Source organism: Amblyomma americanum, chromosome 2, assembly GCF_052857255.1.
Source record: "Amblyomma americanum isolate KBUSLIRL-KWMA chromosome 2, ASM5285725v1, whole genome shotgun sequence".
In the NCBI taxonomy this organism is placed as follows: Eukaryota; Metazoa; Arthropoda; class Arachnida; order Ixodida; family Ixodidae; genus Amblyomma; species Amblyomma americanum.
The window spans coordinates 29,069,363-29,090,301 of NC_135498.1; the positions used below are offsets into that span (position 1 = coordinate 29,069,363).

Consider the following 20,939-nt stretch of genomic DNA (forward strand, 5'->3'; position numbering starts at 1 on the left):
TGTCCATCTCGGGAGCAGCACAGGCACTTGTTAACATGCGAATATATATTTTATTTTCCAAAATATGTTTCATAATATCAAACTTTTTATACAGGTCCAGTACGTAATAAAAAATATACGTAAGCATTCCTGGAGCAGCGGACACCATTCATATATATGTCTTAAACAAGGGTGCAACAAGCAATGCGAAACTTAGATGGTGGCATATTGCACTGCTAATGCAATACAAAAAGAGGAACTTTAGTAGGCTGTCGTCCCCAGTTGACAAATATCCTTCTGGAAAGTCAGATCTGGAACGAGAGTATAATACACGTAATTGGAGACAATGCACATTTGAAAAGCACCTTCAAAATATTGCCTCGTGCACTTATCTAAATGGCTGCCTGCATAAAGTATTAGTAAAAGGCTCACATTTTTTTCATGAGGCAGCAGGACCCTGCCACAAGCGAAATGTGTGCATTAACTCAATTTTGCAATTTTTTGCACAAGCTTCCAGTTCACAGCAAGTAGATGTCGAGATGACGGACTGTACTCGAGGCACAAAGTTTTTTAAGAATGTAGATTGCTTTTCATGATCAACAAGCAGATCTATGTAAAGAAGGTGTTTGGTGCATGTCAGTAATTTGAAACAACAGAATTTCTGCATTGGAGTGCTTGTGTCAACTCTTAGCAGTAGGCTGCTATGTATAACTGCATAATTTTCAGAGCATCATTTGCAGATAGGTGACATAGCACAGCTTCAAGGCCTGCCAAAGCTGTGACAGCAGGTGTAACTGTCTGCTCTAATGTATATGCATCCGTACAAATACACTGTCGTGCTGTTTGAATCTAATATGGGCATTAGAATGATAATTACTACAGCAAAGCTTGCAAACAAGTTAGTTGGGACAAAATATCTTACAAAAGGACAGAAATTTTTATAGATCTATCAGAGTGAGTCAACTTGTACTCAATGGATTTTATAATTCTAGTAAAATGCACATCTGGCATTTAGTCTGGCAAGCTTCCTTGCAATCAAAGGAAGCTTGCGCTGTAGCTTCTACACCAATGCAAATTTTGCGTCTTTCATGCAAACTAGCTGCAATGTTGTCATACCTGTGTGCCTGCTTCTTTGAGGTACTATGGAAGCATTAGTGGTCGGTTCCAACTGTTGTGTCTACGACCACCTGCTTCTCAAATGCAGGTTGGGAAACCCAGTAGAGGGCATCTGCATATATTTCTGTGCGCTGGGTCATCTGCAAAGTAACAGGCACACCACCTCCAGGATATAAGTCATATGTAGGTTGCCACAACAAAGCTGGAAGTGTATTGTACTCACCCTAAAGCCCCAGGCGTCACGGACCTGCCGACACTGGTTCAAGTCGACCTCTGCTACCAAGAGGCCATCATGAATTCGTGACAGTCCCTGGAAATCCCACGCACAGTTCAGTGAACAGTTAGTGTCTAGGGCACAGTTTCGGTCTGTAGGCATGTCTATTTGGCCTTATGAGCTGAACGACATCTGCGTGATCCTTGCATTGTCTCCTCTAAAAGTTGCTTGAAGAGCACTTAAGTGCATTTATTGGCTGCTATCAAAAAGGTGCCATCAGCTTATCTGGCAAAGCAACAGTTTCTAGTTGGCACTTAAACCTCGAAAAATACAGGAATAAGTGTAAATTCCATGAAAGGCATAGTTTAGAATAGGCTGCAATATGTTGCTTCAAGAAGCTGCTGTACTCACTTGAACCAGTGACTTGCCTGTATTTATTGACTATAGATATAACACTAGCTGACTATTGTAGTCATTTCTGCTGCTGTGCACAGGCTACCATTTGAGCTTACATTGTAGAGAACACAATATAAGGAATTTTTTTTGTAACTCACAGGAGTGCGGCTTCCATCAGGAGCAGTTACATAACTGGAGCCTGTAACAGCACATGTGGCAATATATGGATTCAGAGATGGAAGGATTTCAGTAATTAGTAAAATAACTTTCGTACACACATGCCTTGTTTACTATATGTAATAGTTTTTTAAATATATTTATGTAATGCCAGCTGAAAATATGCCTCAAGTTCAAAGCTACCCAATTTGGTTGGCAGTGCACAAGGATAACCGATACCGAGTTTTAATGATGTAGTCAACCTAAAAGGCCGCAAATAAAACAATACCATTTTAACAACACAGTTTATCGGTATGAAGTAAGCATTAAAGCACATCTAACAACAGACCTATAAACATGCATACTGCATGCAGTAACTTTAAATGTTTAGCTACCTTCTCCTCCTTTCGTTTTACTAATACAAATATATGTTAAAAGAGAAGACACAGACAAGTGAAATACATACCGTAGAAGTGCCCAAAGTCCTTGTGGGCTAAAAAAAAAAGACGAGAAATAAAGTTTTTTTGTCAACATTGTGGCAGCAAGCAAATTGTTCGGAATCACAGGCACATCAGTGGAATACACAGCCTGCAACTGACCATATGAAGCTTACCTTGTTTCTTGTCACCAGAAGTAAATTCCGTGGGAAATACTTCCTGCATGGCAAATAAAAATATGGTTAGTGCTCTACTACAGGCTGTATGCCTTCAGCAAAATTTTGTGTCCTGCACATTCTGAACAATGGAAGCAAATAAACCTGTCGTACTACACCAAGCCATCAAAGTGCTTCAACATTTTGCTCATCAGTTCGTGCCAAGCCTAAGTTGGCCCAAACACGGGAAGACCCCAGAGCTGGGTATATGTCAACGCAAAACCAGTGCGAGTAGCGAAGCTTACGCAAATGACAATACTGAAAAAAAGAAGGTGCAACAAATTACAAACTTATAATTCCTCTGAAACCTTTTTAAAAGACCCATGAAGCATTGCCTTCCTGGGACTAGGAGTACTATTGCCATTGCTTATTGCTGCAATGAACATAGACACCATTGAAAATGTGGGCTGCAAACTGTTTTTTTGACACCCTCGGTGCAGTGCATTGAAGTGATGTGACATAACAGACACAAAAAAGTGAATACTATACTATTCTAATGCAAGGTATTGAAGAGAAAATACAAACGACAGTATATTGGTGATACTGCTGTGCATGCATCCTGTCAGGTTTATGCCTTGAGGAATTGACTTACAGTTCCCACTCTGTTGATGGCACATGTAAAGTAGCTGTTCGCAATGGCTGCATTCCTGGCTTCAATGTGCCACAGTGGCTCGCTCAGACCAGCCACTGTTGCAGATGGGTTGAACACAACCTCCGCTCCATTGGCGCCATACATGAGCCAGTTGAGGGGATGATGTCTCCCATAGCAGATGTTGACAGCAATCTTGCCTGCAAGGACAAGTCACCCACCACATAGGCACACTTTCTACTGGACTGCAGTCTTTAATGATGGTGCAAACGGTGAATGATACACCAACAGCTGAATGAACAGAACAGAAATTATTGGGAAAACACATTTAGTTTTCGAGCTTTATCTCCAACTTTATTTGGCAGTTCTGGCAAGCATAAGTCAAACAGGCCTTACCAAATTGTGTCTGGAAGACTGGGTGTCCTAGTCTTGATTCCATATAGTAAGTCGACTGGAATAACAGACCAGTCAAAATTATTCGCCATTGGTACATAAAATCTCTAGTTTGAAAGCATGTGTTCACATGCTTTAAAAGTTTAAGAAGGCCTTTGTAAAATATCTCACCTCGTTGAAGTCGCCCACTCGTGGGATATGGTTCTTGCGGGACTTGCCCAGGACAGCTCCACTGTTTGAGATTACCACAGCCGCGTTCCACAGGACATCAGAGTCGTCGCGTTCAAGGATTGGGCAGACAATAACCATGTTGTGCTTTTTTGCCATCTGGGAGTTTTTTATTTGGAAAAAAACATGCCAGGCCAAAGGGCCAGATGAGCTAACACAAGTCGAAAATGTGATACTCAAAAACAACATCTTATGTAAGACAGAAAAAAAAAAAGTTTCAGTTAAACTACAGTGAACAATGCAGCAAAACAAATCACCTGCTGACACAACTGGACTGATGGTCCATACTCAGCAGACTCTGCAAACTCGCACCATGGGGTTTTTTCTCTCGTGCAAAAGGCAAACGGCATGTCTGAAAGCGGGAAGGCAGGCAACATACACAGCAATGACTTTACTACATGACAGAGAGAACAGCATGTATGTTTCACTGCAAAACTTTCAAAGGAATGACTTTACAGACAGCAAAACGCTTGGAATGCTGGATGCGTTGATGTCCCTCAAGGAAATGTTTAGTGCATTTTGACAGTTTGTTGACAGGTTTCATGTGCCAGTTGTAATATACGCACTGCACAACGTTGCTGTGCTTGCCACATTATGTTGTCAGTTCTGCTGAAGATTTATCCGATTTTTGTAAAAACGAAAAAGGCTTCGGTTCGTGGTCTCAGGGTGATACGAGAACCCGTGGAAGGTTCTCCTTGTTAGTTTGTAATAAATGTCGGCCGCAAAAGTCTGCAGGATCTGCGATGCGTAGCGGAGCGAAGCAAGATTGCATTGCAGTGCCATCTGCCGTCGCAGAGCGCGGTATCAAGGTTCACAGTACACCTGATGCGGCAGTACTGTGAGCGAGCCTCGACACCACGCTCTGTGACAGCAGATGGCCCAAAAATGCAGTTTTGCTTCGCTCCGCTATGCGTCGCAGATCCTGCAAACTTTTGCAGCCGACAGTATAGTGGATGCTCATAATTCAAGTGCCAACTATCACTTGTTGAGTTATATGCTTTCCTACACAACTGTGCCCATCAAGTACGTTCTCCACTATTTTTTGTTTCTAACAGTGCTCGGAGCACATATATGGCTAAAAACTGGAACACAAAAGACTACGGAATGGGCAGTGATCAAGGCTCAGGTACATGAACAAGTGATGTCTGTAATGCATGCTTCGGTTAAATCGTTTGTTCACGTTATGCTGTGCGATACTCATTTGTATTTTTACGCCATTGGCGGTGTACATGGTCACTCACGCCAGGTCTCCTGGAAGCAGATGACATTCACACCGCACAGGGCCGCAGCCTCGACAATGGTCTCGATGCGACGGTGCAGTGCCTCGCGCTGGGCAGTCACTGTTTCTGTCGTGGGCAGCACTATGCGGTTCTGTACCAGGCCAAGCCTCACCAACCGCGGCTGGCGCATCTCCTCTTTCTCGGCAGTAATTCGGTAGCCCTTGAGCTCAAAGTTGTGCTCTTTGGCTAGCCCAAGAGCGTCGGGGCTCAGGTCCAGGGACCTGCGTCAATAAAATGCTACGTCAAAAACAGTCAAAACAGCTTCCAAATATGCACATTTTCACAACCATGCTCCCATAAGCGTTGATGTGGTTCCAAAACGGAGTAACGTCGACAACACAGGCCACGTACAGATGATCGACAGAATGAATGACAGAACAATTCGTCCCGTTACATGCATAAATACTACAAGTACTAAGCATAGTTGCCATATATGTCAGTGGCAATGTCGCACATTACAGTAAGATTCTCCAACACACGAGTGCCCACAAAAAGTATACATTCATCTCGCGCAACGCGCCAGGCGGATGTGGGTCATGAAGATGACCACCTCACACGTCAGCCGATCGCCATCAAGAAGAAAGTCACGCACCCGCATTCCTTTCCGTAGATCACGCCACGAACTTTCTCGAACTCTTCGGGGGGCAAATTGTCGGTGAGAATCTTCTCGACGCTCTCAAACTCCTGGCTGGCCATCTTTTTTTTCTCCGAATGTAACGTGATAGCAAACGTCAGGGACGACTAAGGGACGGTGAAAGCGATAGATGCTTCCACGCCGGCGACTGACAGCGCACTGCGGCGGCAGGACGACCCAGTTGCACAAGACGATCTCCGACGGCGAAACCTGTTTGACCTCGGCGAGGGGAAGTTCAAGCTCACTTGCGCAACTCGTAGATGCTGTGAGACTGCCGGGGTCGTGCTCCCGACGCGCGCTTCCACGCTGATAAATGGGACGGAGCAAGAGCGAGAGCAGCCGAAGCAGCGAAATCGTCTGCAGCCGTATGCGCGTACTAGATCCCACCGGCTCTGCTTTATGACAACTATTTAGTACCGCCGCTCGTACGAGTGGTTTGTCGGATTTTGTTCAAGACCCCTTAGAACCACTCCTTCTAGAGCACGCAATGAATTTTTAAAGACAAAATGACAAATGTTAATGAGAGTAAGCTTATATGAACTATAAATAGTGCAAGCGAAGTACCGCACACCGCGCTCATGAAGTCTTAAAAATCGTATCTCAGATAGGTCGCTGCGCCACAAGAAATGAACTGTAAACTATTGATTCATCATCGGTTAAACGCGCTTGGTACAAAAAAAGAACGCGCTTTTTTGAGTTATTCCTTTCTTTCATCATTTTTGTAATTTTTGCAGAATTTAAAAAATATTGTCGTCGTAGTTAGTAGGTTCGCAGTAAATAAGTAACAATATTTTCTAATTAAATAATTTGAAAATATTATAACGTGAAAAGATATAAAAATATTATTTTGTTGTAATTATTTTTGCGGTTGTAAATTGTAAAAAAATTTTCTTTTTGCTGCGGGATGAATGTTTACAGCGGGAAACGCACCGGTTACGTTGAGAGGATTTGGTCTTCTGCGGCAGTTTCTTGTAATCCGATTTAATCGAGTCCGTTTGCAAGGTAATAGGTCGCCATGTCAATCGGCGTGCCCATAAAAGTTCTTCACGAAGCTGAAGGACACATCGTGACCTGCGAGACGAACACTGGCGAAGTATACCGGGGCAAACTGGTGGAAGCCGAGGACAACATGAATTGTCAAATGGCCAACATCACAGTCACCTACCGGGACGGAAGGGTGGCCCAGCTCGAGAACGTCTACATCAGAGGAAGCAAGATACGTTTTATGATACTACCGGACATGCTCAAAAACGCACCCATGTTCAAAAAAGCCGGTGCCAAAAGTGCGACGGCGTCCGCCGGCAGAGGCAAGTCGGCGATACTACGAGCTCAAGGTAAGCGGGAAATGCGGTGTGATGGGCATGGGGTCCTGTTGTTTGCTGGCGAAGGATGTGTGTTGCTACCACCACTCTGCATCGTGTTTTTTTATATACGGTTGCGCAACAGTGATGGTGAACGAGCAGTTTCGCTTTTCGTTACTTGGGTTTCTAGCGATTCCTAGGTATTGATACGTAGCGAAAAGCGGAGATCGGTACATAAGCAACTTTTCGTTCCCTGTTTCTAAAAAAGGAAGCGAATGTCTACGCGGTTGACTCTCTTCCGAGATCTCGGACTTTTATTTGAAAGTCGTTTTTTCCCCTTGGTGTTCTTTTGTGTGCATGTATATTCTCTCATTTTTGCTCCTGTCGTTACCTCTAAAAACCCTCAAAAAATTTGGGGGTGATCAAGCAGAGAAGAAATACGATGGCATTTTTCGTTCACTTGCCAATCTATTGCATTTCTGGTGCCGTTGTCTTTCACTCGACAACCTATTCTTAGTTCGATTCTATTCGAATTTTGTTCAGTGTTTATTCCGTTGCCATTTTTAATCGAGTCTTTCTTTTTTGCCGTCATTCTTAGCCCCTCCTGTCCCTCCTCACCCCTACCAGTGAAGAGGGGGATTTCTTCTCCTAAGCACCACCTGTCACGTTTGGCAGGTGTATGCTTCACACAGAGGATAATGCCAGACAACATTTAAATTTTGGATACAATCTGTCCATGCCTTGAAAATTTCACTACTTAAGTGTTTAAGTGGCAGTAGAGGTGTTGTGCAGTGATGTGACCACTGTGTTATAGTGCTGTCAGTGCCATAATTAAGGTACGCTGTTAAAGCCAGTCACTTTTGTTTTATGTAGCTGCATGGAAGTGAGATGTGTCTGAATTTGAGATTGAGTGAATTAAGTTTGGACCAACACATGCAACTTTGTTAGCTTGAAGGAGCCTTTGCAAAGGTGTGCTACTCACCAGCAAACCTTGGTTTTAGTTTTGAAAAGCATTCTTTGACTGAATCTACTAAGTTAAGAAATAAATAGCACACACTTGATGAGCTACAACATCGACTACGATGCAGGTGGGATGCCACTGCCTTCTTTCCACATTACCTTGCAGTGCTGATGACAAAGCCTCGCTTGATGAAGTTGGTCTGGGCTGTTGCAATGTAATGGTTATAAACATGTCCCTTAAACTGTAGTAATGAAACCTGGCACTGACTCAACATGTGTTCCAGCCTGTCACACATGAAAAACATATTACCAGAATCTTGTACAAGCAGAAGTTACTACTTTTGTTTGGAATTCGCATCTTAATAATCTCTAGTAGTACAGGTTTTCCCAAATAGATGGAAAGAAATAGTCGGCTCGCAACAAATCGGTCCTCTGTGTTCTCCATGGCACTGTCTGGTGGGCTGGCGAATTAGCACCCAGTGTAGTGTCTCTTGGGCGCTATGGCTCTACAAGAACTCTGATTGACTAGTAGAAAACTCTGATCTATATGCAACTAAACCCTCTATTGTACAGAGTATGTATACATCTCATAATTTTCAGTCATTCCTCCAAGCAGTTGGTCTTGTACCAGAGAGGAAACAAAAGTTGACCCACGGGGAAATAAGGTGGAACACTGGGCAAGCACAACCACCATCTGTCTCTGCATGCTCATTCTAATGGCTTTGCTTCAGACCTGGTGCACGGCTTTCTGCTGCGTTGCTGCACTTTTTATCCTGTAACATGGCTTCAGTGCACTTTAGTTCTATTCTAGTAGCTGCCACTGTTGTCATACTTTGCTCAAGGATAGTTGTTATTGTACAACCACTAGCCATGAAAAATACCTTACGGATTTCGATCAGTCTTGGCGAAGTGTCGTGTCAAATGTTCACTTTGGTTGTGAATTGAAAACACTTATACAATAAGCACAGAGGAAATTCGATAGATACGATAGCATTTTTCGTTCACTTGCCAATCTATTGCATTCCTGATGCCGTTGTCTTTCACTCGCCAATCTATTCTTGTTCTGATTCTATTCGAATTTTGCTCAGTTTTTATTCCGTTGCTATTTGTAATAATAAGTGGTCATCTCTGTTCGAATTTCGTGCCAAGGGGAGTGTTGTAGGCAGTAGCCACATGCAGTGGCTAGGCCGTCTGCGGGGCTTGGCTTGGCTGCGCGGCTGTGGACCCGCGTGAGGCTCGCGGCGGCTGGGATGCGTCTCGTGCTCGTGCTGGCTTTCGCTGGGCTGGAATAAAGCTCTCCGGTTGGCGTCTCACCGCTCTCGTTTTCCTGAACCCAACATGGTGTCAGAAGTAACGGATTTCCTAGAGTAAGCCCAGCCGGGGCTGCTTCCTCTCGCTCGGATACGCATCAACGGTGACGCACATCACAGCAGTGTCTACGGCCTGGACTACGCAGCCAGTACATGGCGTCCTTCGTCATTCAACTGCCCGAGGCCTTCTCCTTCTCGACTCCTGCCGACTGGCCGAAATGGAGGAAGTGGTTCGAGCATTTCTACACTGCTTCCGGTCTCTGCGACAATTCAGGGTCACATCAGGTTGACACGCTCCTTTACTTGATGGGCGACCAGGCCGAAGATGTCTTCGCAACCTTCAAACTCTCTGGTGAGAACGCTCAGAACTTGGAAGTCGTCCTAAAGCAGTTCGACAGCTACTTCATACCGCTGCGCAACATCATTTTTGAACACGCTTCAACACGATGGCGAATCCGTGGAAGAATTTGTAACTGCGCTTCACACGCTTTCCAACCATTGTGAGTACGGCACCCTCTGAGAGGAACTGGTTCGAGACAGACTGGCGTCGGCATTCAAGACCAGAAATTGTCAGCGAGACTGCAACTAGACGCTGATCTTACTCTTCAGAAGGCGCTAGAGAGTATCAGGCAGGTCGAAAGCGTTCGTCAGCAGCAAGCGGAGCTTCACCCCAGAACACTGACCGTCAACAAAGTTGCATCAGGCAAACGGCAAGTCAGGCACCCCGCGAACGCTGCTCACATCAACAACGGCCGAGAGTACTTTGAATCAAGGCCACATCCGCGTCCAGCTGACAGCGTTCCGACATTGTGTCGTTGGTGTGGGAAATAACGACATCCGCGTTCACTGTGCCCTGCGCGGACGCAGGTATGCAGGGGCTGCCACAAGAAGGGCCACTATGCGTCTGTCTGCATGTCACGCTGGGTTGACATCGTTGAAGCATCTGGACCCCACAGCGAAGGTGGATTTATCGGAACCGTCTCGTACTTCGAGTTTCCTTCAAGACCATGGAAGAGAGTTGCAATGGACCTGTTCTTCAACAGCCACTGGTGGTTAATCGTGACTGATTATTACTCCAGATATCCGGAACTGACTCGTCTAGAGAAGCTGTCATCTAGTAAGTGATCAGTCACTGCAAATCAATTTTCGCCCGGCACGGCATTCCAGAGGTGGTAGTCTCCGATAATGGTCCGCAGTTCTCGTCCTCCGACTTTGCTAAGTTTGCTCAAGAATACGAGTTCAAACACGTCACATCAAGCTCACAATACCCTCAGAGCAGTGGACTTGCTGAGGCTGCGGTAAAAACCATCAAAACATCAATGGAGAAGACCCGTACCTGACCCTCTTGTCCTACAGGCCAACTCCGTTGAAAAATGGCTACAGCCCCTCTGAACTATTGATGGGGAGGCGTTTGCAAACAAAGGTTCCTCCGACTCTCTCGGAAGGCTTGTTCCCCGTTTGCCAGACACCACTAAACTTCGGAACTTGGAAACCCAATACCGCGAACAGCGGCAAAGAGATTACGATAAACATGGCGTACGGCAACTTCCGACCCTTTTGGAAGGAGATGAAGTCTGGGTTACAGACTTCGCCCGCAAGCGAGCCTAGGTCATACATAGTTGACACTGGGAACGGCACTATACGGCGAAAGAGGAGAGAGACCACCAAGACGTCGTATACGACGAATCTCTCCCTGGGACTTCAGTTTCTCAAGAAGATTCACAAACAACCTGCGCTGACGCCTCCCACCAGCACACCAAGTGTGGACGTTGCGTCATTCCTTCCAAGAGGTTGCTTTTCTGTCAGGGGAGATGTAGGCAGTACCCACATGCAGTGGCTAGGCCGTCTGCGTGGCTTGGCTTGGCTACGAGGCTGTGAGCTTGCGACGGCTGGGACGCGTCTCGTGCTCGTGCCGGCATTCGCTGGGCTGGAATAAAGCTGTCCGGTTGGCGTCTCAATGCTCTCGTTTTCCTCTACCCAACAGGGAGTACTTTGTAAAGCCATGCTAACTTCATTGAGAGTGTAGGTAGCTTTGTACAGATCTATTATTGACACGGGGAGCAAGTGCAATAACTGTCAGAGCAGGCTGTGTGTGGAATGCTGCAACTTTAGAATGCTTCATGCAGGACGTTTCTTCCATAAGATTTTTTGCATGAAGCACCTGTGTAGGAAAAAAAAAAAATTTCAGTGACTGTGTGGAGAGCAAGAGTGATTTTGCAAGGCTGTTTAGCTGTCCATAACTTGTTAGCATGTTTTCAAGATGAATATGCTAATAATGCTGAGATGTATTTTTAATTTGATTTTATGTTGCCATATATTTAGTACAGTGTTAGTGTTCGGAAAAATGTGAGTGTTTGCACTCAATTAAAGGTGTTATGCCAGATGTGCACATGACAGTCTATAAGGTGCCTAGATTTTTTCCTAATGGCTACTTCTGCATTAATAATTGGTTATTGCAAAAAAAAAAGACAGTATCAGTCTCACTGCCTGTAGACACCTGAACTTCCTCATTGGGGGACAAAATGAAGAGAATAACACAGAGCAAGAGGCACTGCAGTAGACGGCCCTTATAGCTTCGACCACATGGGGCTCTTTCATGTTAACTGACCGGGTGTCTTTTGCATTTTGCCTCCATCAAAATGCAGGAATTCAGTTTTTGTGTCAGTGCTATAACACATTGAAATTGTAAGGCTACAGAACTTTTTCTGCAGCTTTTGCTACCTGAGTAGATAGCACTCCAGAAATATTTACAGAACACCCTGGTGCTCTATATATAGCATTATTGTATTGATATCCTCATATGAAGTAAACTGTTCCACGCAGAATCGGTATTTGCCATTTCTCACTCAGGTCACTTGAACTGATTCTATTTATTTGTAAGACGTGGAGGCATTACAGGAGGAAGTGGTGGTTGAAAAGGCCGAAGTGCCGAGTAGAAAGTTAGTGGGAGAAAAATATGCAGGAATGTGCGTTACAAGTCGGTGCCTAAAATGGAATAACTGATTAAATGCAGATGGTTTCCTTATTGGAACTATTGAGGCTTTAAGAGTTCCGGGCTAAATTATAGTCGTATAAGTTTCGGGCAATGTAATAACATTTTGTCCATTGTATTGACTACTGTTTAGCTTGGCCAGCATATTTCTTGGCTAGATATGAACCATAACAACATGAGTTTAGTTTGTAATGTTGAATTTTCTCTTCTATGCTGTTTAATCTCAGAACTCAAAACAAACTTTCAGAATATTTTGGTATTGCCACTGTGCGTCGCCATTGTTTCCTCATCGAGAATATGGCAGTATGTCGTATAGCAGATAGTATCTTGTAAGATCAAGTGTTGGAAGAAGCAAGGAACGAATGCATTGAGTAGTACTGCAATGTGTGCATCATCTTCTGATGTCTCTTAATTAAGCCATATGTAATGCCATATACATAGTGTCACAGGAATTCTGGCTGGCATAAAGAGTGACACTAATGAATAGCTGCCGCCACAGTGGCTCATTTGTTATGGCGCATGGCTGCTTACACGAAAGACGCGGGTTCAACCCCGGCCGCGACGATCGAATTTCAATAGAAATGAAATTCTAGAGGCTCGTGTACTATGCGATGTCTGTGCATGTTAAAGAACCCCAGGTGGTCGAAATTTCCAGAGCCCTTCATGGCACCCTCATAGCCTGAGTCGCTTTGGGACGTCAAACCCCATAAACCACTAATGAATTGCTTTTGATATAACTTAGGAATCGGAGTTAGTAGCCTGTTCCCTTTGCACACTTGTCTGTAAGATCCACTTCCACATGAACATATAGATCGTCGTCAAAAGCTCTATGCAGGCTGTGTTCTGAGCATCTAAATGTATAGAAAAGATAGTCTCCGGAGTCGAAAATCTTCAAGCTGTCTTGAAGGTGCAAGGTCATGTCAAGCTTTTTTAGAATGTGGCGTTAAAGGTGGTTCACTTGTAACATTTCGAAGCCTTTGGTTCTTCCTCATATGTTTGCATTTTCATATTTTGCAGCTGCCAGAGGACGAGGTCGAGCCAGAGCTTTGTTCCAGCGGCGGAAATAGTGCTGCCACAGTTGCATTCTTTCTTTTTTTTTATGCACATTACTTCTTTGGCACCACCACAGATCACATTTCTCAAGGCATGCCAGGTGCATGGATCACAGTTTCTGCTATACGAAGCCTCTACAATGTCATTTTATCGCTCGTGTAGTGCCTCTGGAAGGAATAAAGACTGCAAATGCCATCTAGATCGAGGCAAGCTCACTGCAGAAAAGTGCAGTGTGTGTAACTGTTCAAAATTTTCATTGCTTGGTGTTGTAAAAAGAGAATAAAATCATTTTTGGGCAAAAGCATTTAATTGTGTTTGCCTGAAATTTTTCAAGAAACATAGCATTCTTGTCGCTGCAAAGTGGCAGCTTGGTGACTAGTGTTAAGGGGTCTGTGAAAACTATTACATGGCCCTGCTGGTCACTGCAGATGTTATCCTTGTGGCCAGATTTGGATGCCGGCTGCAAAGTGCCCTGTGCGGTCATGTCTATGTTGGTAGGAGAGCTGTTAGGAGCGGTTAATGCGTTTGAAGCAACTAGCTTGTGAACGCTCAATGTTTAATGACCTCGGGTCAGGCGAATTGTGTCATCCTTTCAACTGCACCATCTAACCGAACTATTTCCATTTAATTGCTTTTCATGTCTGGGACAGCCATACACGCCTTGCATTATATGCCGTGTGTGGTGCAGCGGCGCACTTTTCGTAACCCTGTGCGACCGTGCGCTTGAGAAGCGCACCGAATTTTAATTAACGCCAACTTAGCTGAAACCCCGCTGCGTGCTCTGCTCTAAGAACAGCCGGAAGCATGTTGCGCAACATCGGCGTGGGGTTGCGCAATTATTGTTTACATGCCAGACGACCGCGTGACGGAGCAGCGATTGAAAGCAGCAAAAACACGTGAGCTGGTTCGGACACGGGTGCCTCCCTTCTGCGTTTTCTTGACCCTGAGACATTTAAATAAGTGTTTCCGTCAAATTCGACACATCGGTGGCCTCGTCCTGCATGCCACGTGCTTGTCAGTCAAGTGCTGCGATTGGAGAGGAGTCTTGCGCGTGAAGCGCTGGACTGTTTGGCGCAGCCAGTTTTTATCACTGCTTGTCGACGCTGCGTCGGAGATAGTTAATTTGCTGCCGAAAAGTGCCCGAGCGCGCCGGAAAGTTCATCACGGAGGAAATTGAGTGCGACTTGGCGAACGAGAAGAAATCGATTTTGACAGCAAGGTAAATAACGTGCCCACGCGGTTGTGCGTTGTGCCTGCTGTCAAGGAACTGTTGCTCATGTTCTGTGCCGCTGGCTGTGAATGCTTGCCGACATGTTAAAGAACGTATTACTGTTTTTAACTGCAGCGATAAATGTATAACAAACATTGGCCGCGCGCACAGGGGTGATTAAACTCCGACAGTTCAAGAACATGGGCGCTTGGCCAGCATGAGGAAGTAGCGTGCGACGTTCTCGACGACAAATATTTCTTGCACTAAATGTAAGTCGTATTATATCCGCAGCCTTAAGCGTTGACTCCGTGTGCGCTGTCTTCTTGAAGCGTGTTGGGAGGCTTTCTCTAAAAAAAGGGGGAGAGCGAACTTTGTTCTGTTGAAATAAAAGTAGTCCGGCGGCGGGCGAAGGCGAAACGCGCCCACGGCGTGTATTCGGGAACTCGCGTTTCCCCTGTTTAGGCTTAGAATCGGGGCCTACCTTCGGCCCGCAAGCAGTTTCCCGGGCAACGGGCATCAGAGACTGGAAGGTGAAGTGTAACATACTGGCTCCTGTATATAACCATTCCTCCGCTAAAGCATCAGATGCCTTGTTTTTATACATTTGTCTGTGATACCTCTGGACTGCTGTGCATCGGACTTCTGGAGAATCGGCCCTTTAGGCCTAGTGGTTCAAGTGAGCCACTTATCAACCCACTTCGCACGCTACGAAGCTGCAATAGTTGTATTATAGTATAAATAGAAGACAAACGGACATTTAGAAGGTAAGCGCCAACTTAGGACTGGACTCTTTACACGGTTTTACTTGCGGCCCAAGTGTGGAAAGGTGCGCCAAATCGTCCCATCGGCCTGTGAACAATCATGAGCGGCGATACGAAAAGGAAAAACAAGAGCAGCACAAGGTTTGTACCCTTTTGATTTCGCCGTTTCGTGCCTGGGCGCTGCCCTGCCATGCGCTTGCTGGCCAGAAACTCGGTCATTTCCACGTTTTTAGATGTTGCGACTCAAAACATGCCGCTTGTAATGTGTAGGCCTAGACCGTGATCGCGTATGAATCGATGAGAAACTTTTTCGACCGCCGTCCTTGCTCGATGCTAAGGAATGCGCTAGTACCCTTTGCTACTGCTGGAGGATCTGAGCGCATGCTTTATTGGCCTGTTCTGTACAATATTATTCTATGGAATGGAAAGGGTCTCGGTGAAAACATTCGGTGAAAGCATCTGTGCTCTCGTGTGTATATTCGGTTTGCTGCTGTTTTCAAGTGCTGTTTCAGCGTGCCAGCTTACAGTGAAATAATCTCGTGTGCCTGCTGACTCTTCCCAGTCTTTAAGCCGTTTTTTACGCTAAAGTAGGCGTGCCTGTTTTTGTGGCATTTGAAGGCAAACGTCAGGGTAGATCGCTATGTATTGCACACACGGCGGGGATTTCTCTTTTTCGCCATGTGCACATGGGTTCCACGCTTTCGATTGCATTCATTAATGTGCATGTTAACATAAGAGTAATTACTCATGTTGGATCAGCGGCCCGCAAAGCTTTTTCTACTACAGCCTACGACGTGTCGGCCATGCAACGTGTAACATCTCCCTCCTAGTGACCTCGTTGGTGCTGAAACATTCCGCCGAAAGGAGGGTGTGTTAAAAAAAAAAATCGACCTTGCTATTGGATGTTTTAGAGTGGACTCTGGAGTTATTCGTTTGTACAGTTAGCTGGATCAAAATCTGTGCACGAATAATGTTTTCGTTTTTGTAGCAATACCGGTTCGGCAATTCTCGAAACTGGCCGCTTGCCACACTGAATTGTCGTACCCGCTCGATCAGTCTTCAACCGTGCGAACACGTTGGGATTTCTGGTTGGCTGTCGCCCTTTACGAATGTTAAAAAAAAAAAGCAGTATGGAGTGGGCTGATAGCGAAGCGGACAACCACAAGGATGTGTCGCAAGTGTATCGTTTCTTTTTAACGAGTGTGTTGTACTTGCCGAGCACACGCAGTGCATATCACACGATGGCAGGATTCCTTTGAAAGCTGAGCAAATTCATCTGTGACGACAGCTAAGATTGTCAAATGCTGTGCTTTTCCTAATGTTTTTCTTTTGAAGCCACTTCCCTAAAGCTTACTGTGGCACAGGCTGTTTTTTTTAAAGTTGCGCATTGAAGCAGACCTTACCTAATGCATTGCAAAGTGGTTAGGCCATTGGGTAGATATTTTTGGGTGACCATTCATGATTCAGGAGGTTAGAAAAATGTCCCATCTGCAGAATTTCTCTACTTTCAAAGACAGCTGGGGTAATTTCGTTGTTTACTTTGTAATATCTTATGGCATGAAGCATATGATTGCTAGTGTTCCTTATATCCATAATGTCATGCTGTACATAGAACTTGTCTGCTCTGAAACAATCCTTAATCTCTGCAGAGCACTTTTTTCGGAAGCAGGGGGATGCATTCCACCACTCATGAACTGTGTTGCTCATATTTCGCAGGAATTTTTGTTGGCAGTTTTGGTGGCAAAGGAAAAGAGTTTGATTGATGATTTACCTTAAAGCGAACCACATTCTGGTTGAGAAGAAGCAGTAGCCACAACTCGGTTGGAACGAACGTTGATTTCGAGATACAGAATTCAGCCTGATTTAACTCTGCGCTGTGATTGAAGGCTGCTATTTAGTGCAGCTCTTCAAATTGCTGCTCCGTTTTCTGTCATGATAATAAGAAATTACCTTTTTAAACAGTATTATTATCTTGTTGTAATAGCGTCTCCAGGCTGCATGGCATGCCTAGGAAGTCCTATTACTGCTTTCATATCTTGCACGTAAAATGTTTTGCTTAAGTGCACTGAAGCTGATTTTTTTATTGCAGAAACAGCTTCAGATGGCAGGGCAAAGAATTCATTGAACACAAATATATATATTTTTTCGGTCTTTCGGTGAACTGTTTGAGCAAGTGTACTTTTCATCTTTCAGTCGGCCACCGCGGTCTAAAGCTTCCCAAGAGCGCAAGGTGAGTTGTCAAGTTTTCTCAAGTTGAAGGTTACGTGTGATAGCAGTGGCAATGGTACAGTGTAGACCAAGGAGCCCACCGCTTGTTTCACTTTTTCCTCCAATATGGGCAGTCTTTGGGGGCAGACATGTTCCCCTGCAATTTTCTTTGTTGGAATCTTATCACAAGGGACACCAGACATAATTTACTTGCAACCACTTGTAGCTGTTATCCTCTTAGGCCTCACAATGCAGTTTGTAACGAGATGGTAGGCGTCTGGAGGAAAAGAGCCCAATCTATTATAAATGTGGTCAGTAAGTGTTGTAGTTTGGATTAGCTAGTCTTAGCATGCTTCAGCATTCAGGAGCTAGATGTAGTGATTGTTTCCAAGTATTAGGCTGTTATCTTGTGACATCTGTATGTTACTCAAGGATGGCCAGTTTTGAACCTGTAGACTGAGGTTCATTTCTTAGATGGCATTCTTTCTTATTTACTTTGGTTACAGTTTATTTGAAAATGACAAGACAGGCACTGAGAATAGCGGGTACCTTTTCTTTCACGTTGGGTGGTTTCCTGTTAAGTTTTCGGCACCACCGAGATGTTCTTGCTATGTAGGCTGTCAGCCGCACTGTTAATTTAAGCAAACATGATTGAGACATGGACTGCTTTTAGCTGTGAATGTACCATTGGCTAAGCTGTTGTGATAAGCTTGTATCAAACACTACCAAATCCTCCTCTGATGCTGAAACAATTTGCTGACCAACTTCTTGTTCTTATCTTTCAGCTTGAGGGTGTATACAACAATGCAAGGTTTGTCCACGTCGCCGCGTCTCTTGTGGTAAGTTGCGGCAGTTTCTCGTTGCCTGCATGTCTTCTGCCTCTTTAGAGCATTGCCAGTGTTAAAGTGATGGTGATACTAAATAGTGAGGTCTGCTTTCTTGGTCGATGCATGAATGGCCGAAATGCTTGCCAGTATTGTAAATATGTATGAATCTAGTATATATCAAGTTGAGAATGGGGAAGGTGGAAAAAAAATTTTTTTTGTCTGGTGCAAGCAGGTGCTGGGCACGCCATAATTCTTGTTGGTACTTGTTCGTTAATGCCTTAGCAGCTGACATGAGGTTAAGTTTGCAAACTATGGCAGTTGGTTTATGTTTAGGATTATGTGATTTTTGGGCGTCTAGACTGCGTGATAATGATTTAAGACATAACAGTTGTCAAGCATTGTTGCTGCTGAGTCAAGTTGGATGTTTTAATTAAAAATGCATTTGCCAGATATTTAGCACTGCTTCAAATTACTTCTGTACTACACATAGCAGTGCTTCTTGCTAATGCGTAAGGGTGGTTTTCTGGTCCGAATTGTTGTAATGCAAAGTGGTATATATTTATCTTAATATTACAAAATACTTTAAGGTAGTTTTAGTTGCAGGGTCATTTTTTTGTCTTTAAATTAAACAGAAAAAGTCTTAAAAGTGGCACCTGCTGCTGCTTTTCCTTCCTCTCTAGGGCCATGTTGTACAAGTGCAAGTTAGAGACGGTGAAATCTTCGAGGGCGTTTTTCGCACTGTTTCTCCTGAGGTGGGTTTCTGCATTTCTTGTCTGTTCTGTTCTTGTAATTTTTTTCAGTCATCCGTTGTCTAAGGTCTTCCTTTGAGCACTGTGCAGAATGCAGCTGAGCTTAGGCCCAGCTTGTCATAAGGAAGGGCAGCTGTGATTGCAAAAAACTTCACAAACTTGTTTTGCTGATGTGTGGCAGCTTGCTCCGATTTTCCTGGCGCCGATGTCCTCTAGTCCATGACATTTGGGGAAATTCCTTGAATGAAATTTAAGAAATCTCTTGCATTGCAGTTGCGTGTCTGCACCATGTTGTGCTGAGAGCTGCTGCATCTGCTAGCGCAAAAGCTTTCTAGAAGCAGCCTCAGATGTAACAATAAGAGTTACAGTTTATTCACATGTTGTTGACCTTGAGTAATGTTGCTGTGAGGTAACTTGAAGGCATCGCTATGCATTTGACCTGTTTGTGCTAGTCTTTATACCTGAGACCTATTAATTTGCTATGTGTCATATTTGCGTTTGACGCTTAACTAAGAAGGGTATGAAGAATTGCTTTCTTGCTAGGGCTGCTATTGTTCCCTGAAGTGCAGTCATTATCCTAGCGTCTTGCTTGTACCAACCATACACATTTGTTTGGTTGCCTTTGAGGCACTTGGCTACTTACGAGTTGCACAGTCCCACTGGGATGAGTTTTTTCTCTCTTTCTATATTCAGCTTAATTTATTTACTCATGAGATTACTGTGACCTGACGTAGACACGTTTTGCATTGTTGTGTCGCTCATTAAATTGTTGCTTTAAGCATTGACCTCGAAAGAAGAAAAAAATGTTGTGCACCTAAGGAGCCTGGTTGACGGGATTGGCACAGGTGCAGATATCAGCAGTTCTCACAAGTAGAAGGCCAACATGTGCCCAGTGTGAAGAAAGCGACTCCTTTTCCTTGTGTCTGCTACCTATCAGGGTGAAAAATTAATTCCCAAAACATCATGTAGCGTCATGTAGCATTGTGAAGTGAAAACTGGGTGCACGTTCGTGTAATGGTTGTATATACTATGTAATAGCAGTTCCGGATATCAAAGTGGCATGCCCAGTTAATGACATGTAGTAGGGCACTGTAGTGTGCACTAATTAACAATTGGGTGCTTCTGAATCATCATCATCAGCCTGGCTACGCCCGCTGCAGGACAAACTCATCACCCATCTCTCTCCAGTTAACCGTGTCCTCCGAGTTGCGCGCCCCTATCCCGCAAACGTCCCACCTAACTTTGTGACACCCCCTGCTGCGGTTGCCTTCGCTTGGAGTCCAGTCAGTTACTCTTAAGGACCATGGTCACATTCAAATCATTTCTATAGGTGGGAAGCCGGCTTCAACGGTTACCCTGTTTGATTTAATGCAGGCATGCACGTGTGAAGCATTGTGCTTTCTGTTTTCGGTTAAGCAGTGCTGTTCTGGATTCTGCTGATATCTGTGAGGAAGACGAGTGTGTTCTTTCTTGTTTTGTTTTTTTCCCCGTGCCACTTGCAGCAAGGTCAGCCTTTGCATGACAGCTGTATACGTTTCGCGACTGTACTGCATGCTGTTTGTGTATTGCATTGCCTTGATGTTTTGCTGTCGTTACTGGCACGCAGCTTGAGGTAGTGTTGGAGACTGCTCACCCCGTGGAGCCCAGTGCACAGTCTGAACCGTCGTCTCTGTCGCGGCTGCTGACGTCGCTGAGTCAGGACCAGCAGCTCATTGAACTGATGATTTTCCGGTTGTCGGATGTTGTGTCGCTGTGTGCACCGAATGCGGACTTGGACTTTGCCATGCGCGACTCCTTCACGGACACGGCCATCAGCAAGTTCAATGGCCAGATCGGTGAGCGTACTCTCGAGCCTTGGATGGATGGCGGCACCGCCGACGGCATCGGGGGCCTTGATGATCCCCCGCTGGATGGAGAGGACACGGTCAGTT

The 20,939-nt window shown here is 44.8% G+C and overlaps 3 protein-coding genes across 18 annotated transcripts in view; 2 read left to right on the forward strand and 1 right to left on the reverse strand.

The window, feature by feature from the left end:
- Positions 1–27: 27 nt before the first annotated feature.
- pyd3 (beta-ureidopropionase pyd3) lies at positions 28–6,212 on the reverse strand. Its single transcript, XM_077653642.1, has 12 exons — positions 5,596–6,212; positions 4,965–5,224; positions 3,981–4,075; positions 3,667–3,822; positions 3,499–3,553; positions 3,106–3,302; positions 2,475–2,517; positions 2,328–2,354; positions 1,864–1,904; positions 1,319–1,405; positions 1,096–1,235; positions 28–290 (listed from the first exon to the last, which is right to left on the reverse strand). The coding sequence occupies exons 1-11, from the start codon at positions 5,697–5,699 to the stop codon at positions 1,131–1,133; spliced, it is 1,170 nt and encodes a 389-aa protein (XP_077509768.1). The 5' UTR covers positions 5,700–6,212; the 3' UTR covers positions 28–290; positions 1,096–1,130.
- Positions 6,213–6,529: 317 nt separating this feature from the next.
- Positions 6,530–13,557, forward strand: SmD3 (small ribonucleoprotein particle protein SmD3). The gene is made up of 2 exons (XM_077653644.1): positions 6,530–6,971; positions 13,218–13,557. The coding sequence occupies exons 1-2, from the start codon at positions 6,653–6,655 to the stop codon at positions 13,265–13,267; spliced, it is 369 nt and encodes a 122-aa protein (XP_077509770.1). The 5' UTR covers positions 6,530–6,652; the 3' UTR covers positions 13,268–13,557.
- A 348-nt stretch (positions 13,558–13,905) lies between these two features.
- The window catches only part of LOC144120875 (uncharacterized), a 41,765-nt gene continuing 34,731 nt past the window's right edge, over positions 13,906–20,939 (forward strand). For 6 of the 16 annotated variants that reach the window (XR_013312497.1, XR_013312498.1, XM_077653650.1 and 3 more), the window contains exons 1-5: positions 14,390–15,365; positions 17,418–17,454; positions 18,218–18,271; positions 18,940–19,011; positions 20,615–20,932. Coding sequence is in view for 12 of the 16 variants with exons in the window: in XM_077653650.1 (XP_077509776.1) it covers positions 15,325–15,365; positions 17,418–17,454; positions 18,218–18,271; positions 18,940–19,011; positions 20,615–20,932 (522 nt within the window). In the remaining 4 variants the exon portion in view is untranslated. Of the gene's footprint in view, positions 15,366–17,417; positions 17,455–18,217; positions 18,272–18,939; positions 19,012–20,614; positions 20,933–20,939 lie in introns of all 16 variants that reach the window. The other 10 variants (XR_013312495.1, XM_077653648.1, XM_077653645.1 and 7 more) reach the window with 8 other exon arrangements.

What these genes read in the sequence shown, in the direction of transcription:
- pyd3 (XM_077653642.1), bottom strand. Translation starts at nt 5,699, where the DNA reads ATGGCCAGCCAGGAGTTTGAGAGCGTCGAGAAGATTCTCACCGACAAT. An exon ending in CAGTCCAGTTGTGTCAGCAG is followed by an intron (nt 3,823 to 3,980) that starts GTGATTTGTTTT and finishes AAAAACTCCCAG; the next exon opens with ATGGCAAAAAAGCACAACAT. An exon ending in CCATCAACAGAGTGGGAACT is followed by an intron (nt 2,518 to 3,105) that starts GTAAGTCAATTC and finishes TTTGCCATGCAG; the next exon opens with GAAGTATTTCCCACGGAATT.
- SmD3 (XM_077653644.1), top strand. Translation starts at nt 6,653, where the DNA reads ATGTCAATCGGCGTGCCCATAAAAGTTCTTCACGAAGCTGAAGGACAC. An exon ending in GGCGATACTACGAGCTCAAG is followed by an intron (nt 6,972 to 13,217) that starts GTAAGCGGGAAA and finishes CATATTTTGCAG; the next exon opens with CTGCCAGAGGACGAGGTCGA.